This window comes from Dermacentor albipictus, chromosome 10, assembly GCF_038994185.2.
Source record: "Dermacentor albipictus isolate Rhodes 1998 colony chromosome 10, USDA_Dalb.pri_finalv2, whole genome shotgun sequence".
NCBI lineage: Eukaryota > Metazoa > Arthropoda > Arachnida > Ixodida > Ixodidae > Dermacentor > Dermacentor albipictus.
The window spans coordinates 82,423,982-82,438,897 of record NC_091830.1 but is presented as its reverse complement, the minus strand read 5'-3'; the positions used below and the strand labels follow the sequence as shown (position 1 = coordinate 82,438,897).

Below are 14,916 nucleotides of genomic sequence, written 5' to 3'. Positions count from 1 at the left end.
TGGCGGCATGGGGAAGGCATTTCGTTAATGCTTCAAGTTAATCCTTCGAACCAACGGCAGGTGCGTTTGGAATTGTGTTTGACGGTAAAACAACAATCTTAATACAGGAGTAGGTGCAATGACTATTAAGCCTGGCAAATACACATAATATCCACTCGTCTTGTCTTGTCTCCTTTTGTGTCGTCCACTCGTCTTGACCTGTTCCGCACATGCTGGGTACTTAAGGGGAATTACCAGATATGTTAATGAGGTAGCATAATGCTACCCCGGACTGAAGAAGTATAATGTTCGTTAGGTATGGGCATAACAGTGCAGGACAGCCTACTAGGAACTCGTACACATAGTAACTTCGGAATCGAGTGCTTGCATTTCTAGAGTTCAATGTTTAGTTCGAGATAAACACCGATGCATCTAAATACATTCCTGGTGCATCGTAATGCTGTAAGCTGGGTAAGCGAAATAATACGCTTACTACTACGACTAATTATATTTTTTGAAAACCATCATATGAAACAGTGTTTGGAGTCACCATTGCTATGTTTTCTTGCCATTTCCGCATACGGTTCTTGCTGCTAAAGCTATTTGTAACTTGTGTACAAATTGTTACAAAACTTGCACAGCTTCTACCGTTCCTCGAAAAAGGAAATGTAAAACAAAAAACGAGAACGCTTCTTAGGAATAAAGAAAGTTTTCCAGGAAACGCAATCTGGCGCCACATTGCATGAAATACTCAGAAAATTAAGCAGATGTAAAGCCAGAGAATGTGCTCGATCGGCGTCCTTGTTGACTCACTCGCTCTACAATAACGTTTCATGTTTCCTTTCCACAGGTTACGAATGGGACCTTACCCTCGAGAATGAGCACCAAAAACTTCTCTCTGTACATTTAACATTTGAGGATCCGCCAGCGGAACTAAAAGTATCAGACTATTGGGTAAGCTTTCGTTTCCATTAGATATATTTAAAATTACGACATAACAATAATTTTTATAAGAAATGTAAAAATAAAGAAGTTTTATTTGTCCTCCTCAAGGAAATAAACGCGAATTTTTTTTCAATGCCTAGGTCAGGCGGACATCTTCATGTGCATATCCCGTTTCTAAAAGCGGCATGGCCATTTCTCTGTAATATCTTTGCTGACAATGTAGTTTGTGTTAAAAGCGATGCTCGTTTCATTTATAATTGCTATCCATGTTTCGAAGCAAAGCTCTCCTGAGATTACCGTTCCGGCATGTTCAAAGTGCTCGCATAAAACAGCGGTATGAAAGAGAGATATAGAAACGGGACAGGAAAGGCATAGTGATGAACAGGATAAGATTATCGTGTGCTACCCTCCTCTGGGGGAAGGGTAACGGGAAACAAAAGGCGAAAAGAACAGTGGAGAGAAAAAGTAAAGAAGCGAAAAAAAATTAAAGATTGTCCTGAACGTCCATAAGAATTACAGTCCCTCCAACAGGCAACTAGAACGTAAACGATTTCAAGAGTGTCTTCACAGTCTTATGGTGTGACGACGTCATAGGTCGGCGTTCCAGGACTCTCTGCTCCCAAAACGACCCGTTATCAAGACGCGCGCGCGTGGTCCTGAGTGACTGCCTGTGTCAGCTGGATCGGGCACAATGACAAAGAACTTGTTCGATAGTTTTCTCGTTGCCGCAGTGGTCAGTCGGAGCGCTATCGTCCCAAGCAATGCGGAAAACAAACGACTTCATAAATACGACGTCGACCCACGATTGGTAAACTACCGTTGACTCTGGTCGCCATAGTCCAGGTGTAGCATGAAGCTGCCGACAGGGGGATTCAGTCAATGTAGACGTGTGTGCTGGAAAATTAAATGTGTACCTCGATGAGTGTGACACACCATATGCAAGACCTCGCAGTTGCGCTACTGAATCTGTTCGTTACAGCGGAATAGGTTCCATGCACGCCGTCTTCATGAGCACATAGAGCAGCTTCATCGGCGCGTTCATTACCCATCTATTACTACATCCTCAAAAAAAAAAAAACTTTGAAACTTAAGAGCCCCAAAAGTGAGCACATTTTTAGAGGCAACAAAAGTGTTAGAGAACGCAACGTTTTACGAGCCCCGCCTTTACAAGCCGAATAAACGCACATTTCTTTTCTCAAGCGCTTCACCTCCTAATGTCTGAGATTATTATCTAAAGGAAAATTTAAAAGAAGTCGAGCCATTCTCTCGTGCACTGTTATTTATTCGAAGCGAGTTTGTGCGATCAGCACTGAGATCTATGAACATTTAATTAGGGCGGTATAACATAAATTTTAATACCTGATATTCACTACGCGTGTTTATTTTTTAGGGGACGAAGTCATACCTTAAAGACCACTGGGTTCCAACAGGAACCGTTGGAGTTTTCCAATGTGTTTTAGTAGACAAATCTGCAGAGTAAGTATTACACTTATCCTGAATATAGAATTATGCTACACATGTGCTTTCTACGATTGAAATTAAAGGTTTTAAGCAACCAAAAAATGAGTTAGATAGAGCACTCACATTTAGGATACGTTAGGTAAACATCCGTGATAGTGGCGCGTGTAAGGCCCTGAGTAGGGGGCCGTAATATTCTTTCTTCTAAGAGCTTGAGGCGCCCACGAAACATTCAAAAAAACATTCATGTCCGCTCTCCATATCCATTGCTAAAATACGCCTAGTCTTTACTGCTGAACTCCAGTCATAGGAGGACCTATCACCCACATTCTGAATAGAAACCCGACGAACACCTACGCAATAATGCATGCTTTATAGTATACAACTTGTTTTACCAAGACGCTCACGTGGGGATTGGTATTACCAAGCCAACAAACACTACACACACACTGTGAGGACCACGTACGCGGTTCTTGTTAAAATATGGTACACATGCGGAGGTACCGATACTGGAGTTCATGTAGTACTTTTTAGGAGTGGGCAAAAAAGGCTGCAGCAAGAATACCTATTCTTTTTCCCACGTCAGCGAGAAAGGTGGTCAAAGTCGTACAAACAAAACAGTCGGATTGTCATCCGCATACCTACATACCTTGGAGATGGCAGCTCTTCCTAATTCGAATTCCAATTGCCCATTGTATTGTGCCAACAAACCCCCGCTTAGCACGGACCCTATGCAGGAAGCCATGGCAACGCATTCTTTTTATGAGTACAGGCATCGTTAATTCGAAGTACGAATGCAGAAAAAAGGACATTCGTAAGTTTGATCATTGCTATTCTTGCGTGAGTTCTGGAAACTTGAGTTGCCTTGCAATATGTATGTCCTGATGCCTTCATGGAAAGTTTCAAGCAATGCATGGTAGGCTTAGGAACAACACAGGTCCTAACTCTATCTATCTATCTATCTATCTGTCTATCTATCTATCTATCTATCTATCTATCTATCTATCTATCTATCTATCTATCTATCTATCTATCTATCTATCTATCTATCTATCTATCTATGCATGCATCCTTGTATCTATGTTTCTTCCGAACACTTTCATGTCTACCTGGGTCACTGTGTAGTCCGTGGTAGAATGGCTGACAAATCAGGCTGGTGTGCTGAGGCAAGAACCTCTATCGATATCTATCTATCTATCTATCTATCTATCTATCTATCTATCTATCTATCTATCTATCTATCTATCTATCTATCTATCTATCTATCTATATATCTATCTATCTATCTATCTATCTATCTATCTATCTATCTATCTATCTATCTATCTATCTATCTATCTATCTATCTATATATCTATCTATCTATCTATCTATCTATCTATCTATCTATCTATCTATCTATCTATCTATCTATCTATCTATCTATCTATGTAGATCTATCTATCTATCTATCTATCTATCTATCTATCTATCTATCTATCTATCTATCTATCTATCTATCTATCTACTGGCCTCTTACGACTTCTTGTCAAAATGTTTGGGCCAGTAGGTATGTGATCCTGGTGATGACGCCATCGTGACTGCTATGTTGCCGCATATGCAGCTTCGTGATCTCAATATTGTCATGCCGTCATGGTTTCGCTTTCTAACCTGACCCAGCGCTCCAAGGTGTCTCATAGCTTGGGCAACTATGTATGGCTACGTTGTGGTGACATCGATGGGTTAGTAGCACCGCGTCATTCCAGTTTTCTCATCGGACACTCGCTGTCTCATCATCGCCATTCTATCTTCATCATTCAGTCGTCATGCATGCGCTGTCCCCCAGCAAAAGTGACGCCTTCGTGGTCATTCAGTAGTGGTCGTTCCAGCTTCGTTATCTGACTCGTGTCGCGTTGTCGTTGTCAAGCCAACTACTGCGACGCAGTGGTCCAAGTTGGCTACTTGTTTGCGCAGCTAGGTATGTGTTCAGGGTGGTTATGCCATCGTGGTCGTTGCGTCCCCGCTTTGTCATCTTACTCTCGCCTTGCCGTGATCGCACTATCGTCGTCACACAGACGTCGGCATGCCATCGTCGTCACGCTGTCGTTTTAACAACACAGCTTCTGTAAAGTCACTTCGTCATTCCATCGAAGTTAATCTTTCTTCGTCGCTGTTATATAATCATGAAGTCGTCATTCACTCGTGGTTATGTCGCTCTTGTCATGCCATAATCATCAAACATTACCTATCGTGCCTCCATTCTCACACCGTCGTCGCGGTGCCGTCGTGGTCGTGTCACCATCGTCCGTATATCTTCGTGATCCGACTCTTGTCATGCAGTCTTCATCACCGCATCTTCGCTATACAGCTCTTCTGACGCAGTTAATGCCGCGTCATTCACACGATGCACTCCTCGGCACCATTGTCATCATGCCGCTGTGACGTATGTGCTTTCACTGCATAGTCGTCATGCTTTTGTCCTCATAGCGTTCTCGTGGTGCCGTCGTGGTCAATCCGTCACCATAGGTGCATCTCCGACATCCTACTGTCGTTATGTCGTCATTGTGATCACTTTTTGTCATACCGCTGACGTCATGACGCAGTGGTCATACCTCCTTCGCCGATCCCTCGACGTCTCTCCGTGTTTGTCATTCTACCGTAATCATGCAGTCTTCACTGAATCGTGATTATGCCATCGTCATCATTACGCCGTCGTGGCACATATATTGTCATACATCCATTATCATACCGTCGTTGCAAAGCAGTCTTGGTGGCGCCATCATTGCCATTCTCGTTTCCTCATCCGGTTGCCGTCACTTGATCGTTTTCACGCAGTCGCCGTCATGTAATTTATTTTTTTGCTGATGTTTTCGTTATACCTTTCTCATAATTCAAGAATCGAAATCTCCTTGTCGTCACGCTACTGTCGTTGTATGCCTTCGCAGTTTCACCAAAATCATTCGTTCTTTCTCATTCCATCGCCAATATCTTAACCTCACAGAGTAGTGGTCATGTCTCTATGCTCGTGGGCGCCATTGGCTAGTGAGTGCCATAGGAAAATAGAATTATATCAGGATACGTGGCATACAGTCGGAGCAACAAAAGTCTCTGAGATACCACAACACGTGTTACACAAACGCGACTCCGGTAATTGGTCGGCTGCTACATTGCTCGATTGCTATTCGCACTGATATCGACAGTTATCGTGAGATGAGTTGTGCAGTATATTTTTGTGCGTTTATATTCATGTTTTATTGCATCCCGCTTTTTTCTTGTTCGAATTTCTGTTCCTCGAATAAAACCACTTGCTAGTATTCCCCATTTACGTTTTCGTCTTCCGTTGGTGCTCATCAGTTCGCTGTTTGTCCAGTACATAATATTGTTCAATCAGTTAACTGAATTTAGCACTCTTGTTCATTATATTCCTTCTACAGTGGGCCCTTCTGTACCTTTAGTTTTGCCCGTCCAGTGTCGAATTTGATCAGTACACAAAACCTCTGCTTCCGGCTTATGTCCATACCCTGCTCTTGTTCGCCATGAAGAACTATGTCCTCTTTCAGAAAGTAGCACTCCTCGTCGGTTCTGTACCACATTCTCTGACCCAGGGTCTCATTTTGTGCCGCAATCTCCGAGCCGAGGATCCCCATCAGGTATGCCTGCTGAACAATTCACGGTACGCGTTCAAGAAGCACCTGTGGCACAATACCATCGAACGTGTCGCCTAGAGCTTTGGTGTGCCAACCAGCAACTTGATTGTGGCGCACACCTTTCGCGCTCCCGTTCAGAAGAAACCTGTACCTTAACCCACCAATCAGGTTGTCCCCCAAATTGGGAGCGCGAATTTACCAACAGAAGCAAGGGAAATCCTCGAGAACGTTTAAAGTTCTGCCTGCCCCCGAGATTCACAATAGCAAAATTTTCGCCTTCATTCGGAACAAGGCGGCTGGGCCGAAATCCAAAAGTGAGGATAACAAATTAGTCCTCGAGGGCACAGCCATACTGCATAAGATTCAATCATCTAAAGTGGGACTGAATCACCCAGCCATGCCATTAGTCTGCGGATGATAGGCAGAAGTGGCGCAATGGAGAGTACGGCATGCAGTAGGGAGCGCGTTAACCAAATCACAAAGGAAGACACGTGCGCTGTCACTAAAATTTGTCAGTGGCGCACCACGGCGATGTACAAAGTGTTGCAATAGAAAACACGCAACATCGCGGGCTGTGGTGTTTGGTAGGGCAGCTGTTTCTGCATCGCGCGTAAGGTGATCTACAGCGACAACAATTTATCAATTCCCAGCAGGTGTGCAGGGTAAAGGCCCGTAGAGGTCGATGTCTACGCGGTAAAATGGTCGCGAGGGCAGAATTTGCTGCAAGGGACCACAAGGACGCCGAGCAGGAGACTAGCGGCGTTGGTATTCTGACGTGAGCGGACGTACGTCTGGTCAAAGGTGTACGTCCCAAGCCAATAAAAGCACAAGTGGAGCTTGGCGCACGTTCAGAAGAGGGCAGCGTCGGCGTGTTGTGGGTCTACATGGAACGCGGAGATGGTCAAAGACGACTAACAACCTCTTTCGGCCGCTGATAGCGCAGTTGTGGCGATAGAGCAATCCATCGCGCACCCGCAAAGTGGGAAGCTTGATGGCGCAGGGTACGGGAAGGGCGAGTAACCGTGGAGTCAGGTAAGCAGTCCAAAAAAGCCGCAATCCACGTACCTTTGGGCTGCTCCGCAGCCATATCAATGGGCGCTCGTGACAAAAATACCGAGTCAATGGCAGAAAGCCAAACCATGCCACTTGACGCAGAGGGGCGAGAGAGAGCGTCCGTGTAGGTGTGTTTGCGGCCCGATGGATAGGTAACGCGAATGTCGAAGTATTGTAACCGGAGGGCCCAGCGGTAGCGGCGGCCTAATGGGTCTTTCAATGGCGACAGCCAACACAGGGCGCGGAGGTCGGTAATGACATCAAAGGGACGGCCATGGAATTATGGTCGAAATTTTCCGAGGGCTCAAATTATAGGTAAGCACTTCTTATCAGTGACGGAGTAACTGCATTCGGCATTGGTTAGTGTCGTGTTGGCGTAGGCTACTGCATATTCAACGTATCCACTTTTGGGCTGACCAGGCATGGTGCTCCATGTCCTATTCCGCTAATGTCTAATGAGGAAAAGTAGTCCGCTTCTTACGAATATTCCAGGGCGTCGTTAATGCGCACGAAAGGACATTCGTCTCTGCGCGTTATCTTGTTAAGACGGCGATAGGCCAAGAAACACCGGATGGACCCATTTTTTTCTTCACAAGCCCTACAGGACGCGCTGGGAGAGTTTGAAGGTTGTACAACTCCGCGCTGAAGGATATCGCTCACTTGGTCTTGAATAGCACGGCGCTCTGTGGGTGACACGCGATAAGGTCGCTGGCGCAGCGAAGCGTGGCCGCCCGCATCAATCTCGTGATATACCGCTGATGCGCGGTCCGAAGCCGCGTGTTGACAGTCGAATGAAGAGGAGTACTTGAGAAGCAGGTTGAGAAGCTGGGAACGTTGTGCGAGGCTCAGGTTTGTATCCATAGAACTGTCGAAGACGCCCCGTGGACACAGGGGGCAAGCAGGGGAACAAGCCAGTGTACAGATTTTGGAGCAAGTGCCATCAAGAAGTAGGTCGAAGTTGATTATAGAGTCGATGCGCTCGAGACATCCAATGCACTCATCGACAGAGATGACAGCGAAAGGAAGAGGAAATCGAGGATGAACAAAAATACGCCGCGGTGTAAAAAGAGCAATGGTATCTGTAACACCACTGGAGCAGGCAGTCGCAATCACATATGAGTGCGGAGGTATCGTAGTGTCGTGAGCAACGAGCAGCCTGACGCCTGAATCATCAGCATCATGATGTTAGGCGTCAGGAAGCGGCGAAAAATTCGACTTCCGCGCGAGAACAGTCGATGACGGCGTTGTGATGGGAAAGAAACTCCCACCCGAAGATTATGCGTGAACGTGAAGACAGAACACAAAATTCGACCGTGTGCATGAGCACTTGAATGGTTATGCAGGTATTGCATGCAGCAACAGGGGTAATATGCCGCGCGCTTTCTATAAGGAGCGATAGGGGAGACAAGGGTTTCGTTACTTTTCTTTGCGAGCGATAAAGTTCTTTGGTAATTACAGAAACGGTGGCTCCTTTGTCGACTAGTGCAAGTGCAACCCTTGCACCTACAGATACTTCACTAACGTTTGTCCGAGAATAGCGAACCCTTGTGCTGTTCGACATAGACGCAGTTCTTGCCTCGGGAACTGCGGCGACTAGTTTTCCTGTCAGGAAAGTGTTGGACGACGACGCATCGTAATTCTGACAGAGATCAGTGACTTCGATGATGGTCTGCGGGTTTTCCTATAGGACAATTGGAAAGGCGTCGTCTTCGATGGCCTTCAAAATATGAAAGCTCTTATCGGATTCGGTCATTGGTGCATTGACGCGCTTGCAAAGGTCGACAACTTTTTCAATGTAGTCGAATGTCTCATCGGGCTGCTGGGAACGCTTATGCAACCGCTGTTCGGCACGATCTTTCCGCATCGTGCGGCGACCGAAACTTGCCTGAAGCTCGTCTTGAAGTCGAACCAGGGGAGAAGGTCAGCTTCGTGGTTGCGGAACCACAAGTTCGCGACGACCGTGAGGTAGAAGACTGCGTTGTTCAACTCATAATCATTGCCCTATTTGTTGTGAGCACTCCCGCATTCATAAGAGCCAGTCTTCGACGTCGTTTTCGCCGGAGCCACCGAACATTGCTGGATCCCTTTGACACAACGAGCCGGAACAGAGATCGCTGGGTGAGGCCTGCGTAGGTGTTTGGCTCGCGTCGTCGGGCATGATGGGAGGCAACTTCTTGTTACAGAGTTCCAGTGCGAGGATAATCTAGCAAGCTCCACCAAATACATCATCATCATCAGCAGCAGCAGAAGCCTGGTTACTGCAGGGCGAAGGCCTCACCAATACTTCGCCAAACACCCCGGTTATGTACTAATTGTGGCCATGTTTTCCCTGCAAACTTCTTAATCTCATCCGCCCACCTAACTTTCTGCCGCCCTCGGCTACGCTTTGATTCCCTTGGAATCCATTCCGTACCTCTTAATGACCATCGGTTACCTTTCCTCCTCATTACGTGTCTTGCCCATGCCCATTTCTTTTTCTTGATTTCAACTAAGATATCATTACCTCGCGTTTGTTCCCTCACCCAATCTGCCCCTTTTATGCGAAGCATACTAGCCGCACAACCACGCTCTTCTTTTCTGCGCCGCGCACGGCCGCGTAGCTACCATATGACGTCATAACAGCTGCAAAGTGGACGCTTAAGCTTCACCTTCAAGAGTGGAACGCGACAGCGTTCCCGTCGACCCGCCAAGGGGTGTGGGGCAATGGGCTACGGCGCAGCGACTACGCGCCCCGCATCGGACGCGGTGAGCGTCGAGCAACGCAGCGTTCGGCGCGACAACGAAATGCGCGCCTGAGCAAGCGACGCACGCCTGAGCCTTAGAAACAGCTCGCTTCTAAGGCAACACCGCGTTCACTAGATGCGCTTTTGTACCGCTTTGAAGCATCGAGCAGGAATGCCGCGTAGATGAAAGGTCTGCGAGGGAACACCTCAATGAAAGTCTTAGGTACACGCGTGATGCCCTCAAGCACATGATTTAACCCCCAGAGTGGTTTCAGGAGCTTGACACTTTGGTGTCTGTGATATCATCTTTGAGTGCCTTTTAAATATGTTCTCTCTCGAAGTGACGTAATATTATTGTTCTGCACCAAGTGACCTACTTTGTACGGGTTTATTGTGTTGAAATCAAGGTAATAAAGAAAAAAAAACTCGTGGCTCAGTGGTAACGTCTCCCTCCCACACTCTGGAGACCCTGGCTCGATTCCCACCCAGCCCATCTCGCAAGTTGTTTTTTCTACATGAAGTGCCTGCTGGGATTTATCGCTCACGGCCAACGCCACAGACGCCGAAACCGACACTGACGACACCGGCTTTTCTGCGACACGAGCTCCTTAATGCTGTCGCGTTAAAATAAAGGCTAGTATGCTTCGCATCCTGGGCTTAACCTTAGCTAAGCCACAGCCATTTTTCTTATCCCTTAACGTTAAACCTATCATTCTTCTTTCCATAGCTCATTGCGTCGTCCTCAATTTAAGTAAAACCCTTTTCGTAAGCCCCCAGGTTTCTGCCCCGTACGTGAGTACTGGTAAGACGCAGCTGTTATACACATTTCTCTTGAGGGATAAAGGCAAACTGCTGTTCATGGTCTGAGAATGCCTGCCAAACGCACCTCAGCGCATTCTTATTCTGGTTATTTCAGTCTCGTGATCCGTATCCGCGATCACTACATGCCCTAAGTAGATGTACTCCCTTACAAGTTCCAGTGCCTCGCTACCTATAGTAAACGGCTGTTCTCTTCCGACACTGTTAAACATAACTTTAGTTTTGAGGAGATTAATTTTTAGACCCACATTTCTGTTTTGCCTTTCGAGGTCAGTGAGCATGCATTGCAATTTGTCCCCTGAGTTAATAAGCGAGGCAACATCATCAGCGAATCGCAAGTTAATAAGGTATTCTCCATTAACTCTTATCCCCAATTCTTCCCAACCCAGGTCTCTGAATACCACCTGTAAACACGCTGTGAATAGCATTTGAGAGGTCGTATCTCTCTGCCTGACGCCTTTCTTTATTGGGATTTCGTTGCTTTCTTTATGGAGGACTACGGTGGCTGTGGAGGCACTACAGATAGCTTTCAGTATTTTTCTATACGACTCGTCTACACCCTGATTCCGTAATGCCTCCATGACTGCTGAGGTTTCGACTGAATCAAACGCTTTCTCGTAATCAATGAAAGCTATATATAAGGGTTGGTTATATTCCGCACATTTCTTTATCACCTGATTGATACTGCGGATATGGTCTCTTGTTGAGTAGCCTTTACGGAATCCTGCCTGGCCCTTCGGTTGACAGAAGTCTAAGGTGTTCCTGATTCTATTTGCGATTACCTAAGTAAACATTCTTTAGGCAACGGACAGTAGCTGATGGGTCTATAATTTGTCAAGTCATTCGCGTCCTCTACCTTATGGATTAGGTTTGTGTTGGCGTTCTTCCAAAATGCTGGTACACTCGAGGTCGTGAGGCATTGCGTATACAGGGTGGCCAGTTTCTTTAGAACAATCTCTCCACCACCCTTCAACAAATCCCCTGTTACCTGATCGTCCCCAGCTGCCTTCCCTCTTTGCATAGCTCCCAAGGCTTTCTTTACTTCTTCCGACGTTACTTGTGGGATTCCACATTCGTCTAGACTAATCTCTCTTCCATTGTGTCGTGGGTGCCACTGGTCTGTATAAATATATATACAACTCCTCAGCCACTTGAACTATCTCATCCGTATTAGTATTGATATTTCCGGCTTTGTCTCTTAACGCCTACATCTGAGTCTTTCCTATTAGTTTCTTCTTCACTGCTTTTAGGCGTCCTATATTCCTCATAGCGTGTTCAATTCTATCCATATTATACTTCCGGATGTCAGCTGTTTCACGCTTGTTGATTAATTTGGAATGTTCTGCCTATACTATTCTAGCTGTAGGGTTAGCGGCTTTCATACATTTGCGTTTTTTGATCAGATCTTTCGTCGCCTGCGATAGCTTACTGGTATCCTGTCTAACGGCGTTACAACCGACTTACAGTTCACATTCTTTAATGATGCCCATAATATTGTCGTTCATTGCTTCAACACTAAGGTCCTCTTCCTGAGTTGAAACCTAATAGCTGTTTTGTAGCTTGATCCGGAATTCCTCTATTTTCCCTCTTAGAACTAACTCATTGACCGGCTTCTTAAGAACCAGTTTCTTCAGGTCCCTCCTCATGTCTAGGCTAATTCGAGTTCTTACCATCCTATGGTCTCTCCAGCGCAGCTTGCCGAGCACGTGCACATATTGTATGATGCCAGGGTTAGCGCCGAGTATAAAGCCTATTTCGTATCTAGTCTCGCCATTCGGGCTCCTCCACGTCCAGTTTCGACTTTCCCGCCGTCGGAAGAAGGTACTCATTATCCGCATAATATTCTGTTCTCCAAACTCTACTAATAACTCTTCCGTGCTATTCCTAGAGCATATGCCATATTCGCTCACTGACTTGTCTCCAGCCTCATCTTGCCTACCCTAGCTTTGAAGTTAAAAAATTAAATAATGGAGTTTTAAGTGCGAAAACCACTTTCTCATTATGAGGCACGCCGTAGTGGAGGACTCCGGAAATTTCGACCACCTGGGGTTGTTTAACGTGCGCCTAAATCTAAGCACACAGGTGTTTTCGCATTTCGCCCCCATCGAAATGCAGCCGCCGTGGCCGGGATGCGATCCCACAACCTCGCGCTTAGCAGCCCAACACCATAGCCACTGAGCAACCACGGCGGGTAGCTTTGAAGTCGCCTATCAGTATAGTATATATACATCAGTATATAGCTTATAAAATTGTGATGCGGTTTAATTAACAATGCAGAACGTAACACGACACGCAGCCTGGCCCCTTGATCAGGCGTCGGGCACCCAGCGTGACCTCTGTTATCGAGCGACGCGTTGAGAATGCGCCTGTAGTGCACGCCTGTCTTCTTCGCTACAATATTTACAATATGCGCACATATATTTAGAGGTAGGCAAAAAGGAGAGAATACGGCAGCCGTAGGGCAGGGACCTCCTTTTTTGTTCCCGACCCTCCACTGCACAACTCTGAATTTAACACCCAACACCAGTGCGACAGTTTTCGTGCGCTCGCGTCCATGTCTCCTTTCCCTCGGTTAGTCCGACCCCCGACACGGAAAACGGATTTCGCCGCTGTTAGCACGGGTCAACTCGCTCGAGTCAGGCATACCGAGGAAGTTATGTTCTTGAAGTCTGCTCCCAGCTCTCCTCTTGTAATTGTGTCTAAATGAGCAGTTATGCAGCGGGCGTTACACTACAATAACCGCTGCGCCTGTCGTTGTCTGTCCAAGTGAGTAATTCACTGTTAATTAACATGTACCAAATTTAGCTGTGAAACAAGCCACTTCCACCAGACATATCCCATAAAAAGGTCGGAGCTATGCGCCTGCAGTTGCTGCACAGCACAGCAATAAAGAGTTCGCACGTTCGCTCGTTATGTAGGCCGCCTTCAGAAAGGGCATACGTGCAGAGTTCCTTTGGAGCGTAGTTCAGGATGCAGAACAAAGAGTTGCGATTTGCCGACAATAGAACAGCGATGACCGAGACGGCTTCGATGGAACAAACGCTGGCTCCGACCATAATAAACGTCGTCATAAACGTATTCAGTAGACAAAAGCGTAGTAGCTTTACACAGGCACTGACTGCAGTCTCGCGACAAGGCCTATTAACCCATAATTTATCACCAATATTTTTTCTACAACAATGTTCAGTAATGCCAGATGGCGGCACTGTGTGTCACAAAGAGTGTTTATTGTCATTTATCTCGAAAAAATTATACGCCCCATTACTCGAAAATCCGGCGTGGTCAGTGACGGCGTGACCAAGCGATCATAAAAAATTGACGAAGGCGCAAGGAGGCAAAAGCCATCATGAATCCTGTAACTGACACCTGATTTCTCATGGAGGTTCCTGTACACAAAGTAATGGCTCCGAGAAAAACAATCGAAACAATTGGTATGGGTGGGAATAGAAGACGGGCCTCCGTGGTGCGGAGTGGGCACTCTTCCCCGACGCCACGGTGGGGCCACGTTTCTGGCTGACTAAAGGCGTGGCCTGGTGGGTGCACGATTGGACACGTGTCGGCGAGGCCGATAAGCAGAAGGCGGCTTCACGGCATGAGCGTGTAAAATATTGGTGCTGCATCACACGCGTCCTCAATCGAAAAAATTTCACCAAAGGAACTATAATGCTTCGCATTCCCACACCTGGGTAGCTTTAAGTGTTTCCGGCCATCATTTTTCTCCTGTCATCTGGTATAGTTTTGACGCACTCCCCACGCATACACAGGTACTGATTTTTGAAGTTGCCTTATTTAATTGTTCTAACGAGCTTGCGGAACCATTACTTTTTATCAAATGTGAAGAAAGTTTTTTACAGCGGAGCCTATTTCTCTATTATTGCAGGCATTGGTTAAAAATTACTGATGAAAAGGGCTATGTACACCAAGTGGAGTTCCAAAGCGCTTCTTTGACGAAGGACTCTGAGCTCTGCTATAATATACGCCTGTCACCCGTAGCATACATTGTAACTACTAGTTTTGACTACACCTCCCGGACCATATACGAATATAAAGGTGCCCATTACATAAAGGTGGAATTCTCCCCTGCTGTGTACATCAAGCGCTACGATATGGTTAGTATCTTTACATTTCACAGATCGCATATCGCAGTTTCCGCAGACATGAAGAGCACGCGCGTCACCTGTTTTGGGGGCCGCTGTTTCGCTACGTTATACACAAACTTGCTACAAGCAGGCTTTGTCGCTTTCAAAGCAAGACCACTGACCACATCTTTGCCGGCGCGCACGAGGATAACGCCCGCGAAGCACAGGGCACGG

General features: G+C 46.4%; 1 protein-coding gene across 3 annotated transcripts in view; it reads left to right on the top strand.

The window, feature by feature from the left end:
- The window catches only part of LOC135904231 (uncharacterized), a 121,801-nt gene that overhangs the window by 88,184 nt on the left and 18,701 nt on the right, over window positions 1-14,916 (top strand). For 2 of the 3 annotated variants that reach the window (XM_065434871.2, XM_065434873.2), the window contains 3 exons: window positions 830-933; window positions 2,315-2,400; window positions 14,484-14,712. In XM_065434871.2, coding sequence (XP_065290943.1) covers window positions 830-933; window positions 2,315-2,400; window positions 14,484-14,712 — 419 coding nt within the window. The remainder of the gene's footprint in view (window positions 1-829; window positions 934-2,314; window positions 2,401-14,483; window positions 14,713-14,916) is intronic. The other variant, XR_011509018.1, reaches the window with a different exon arrangement.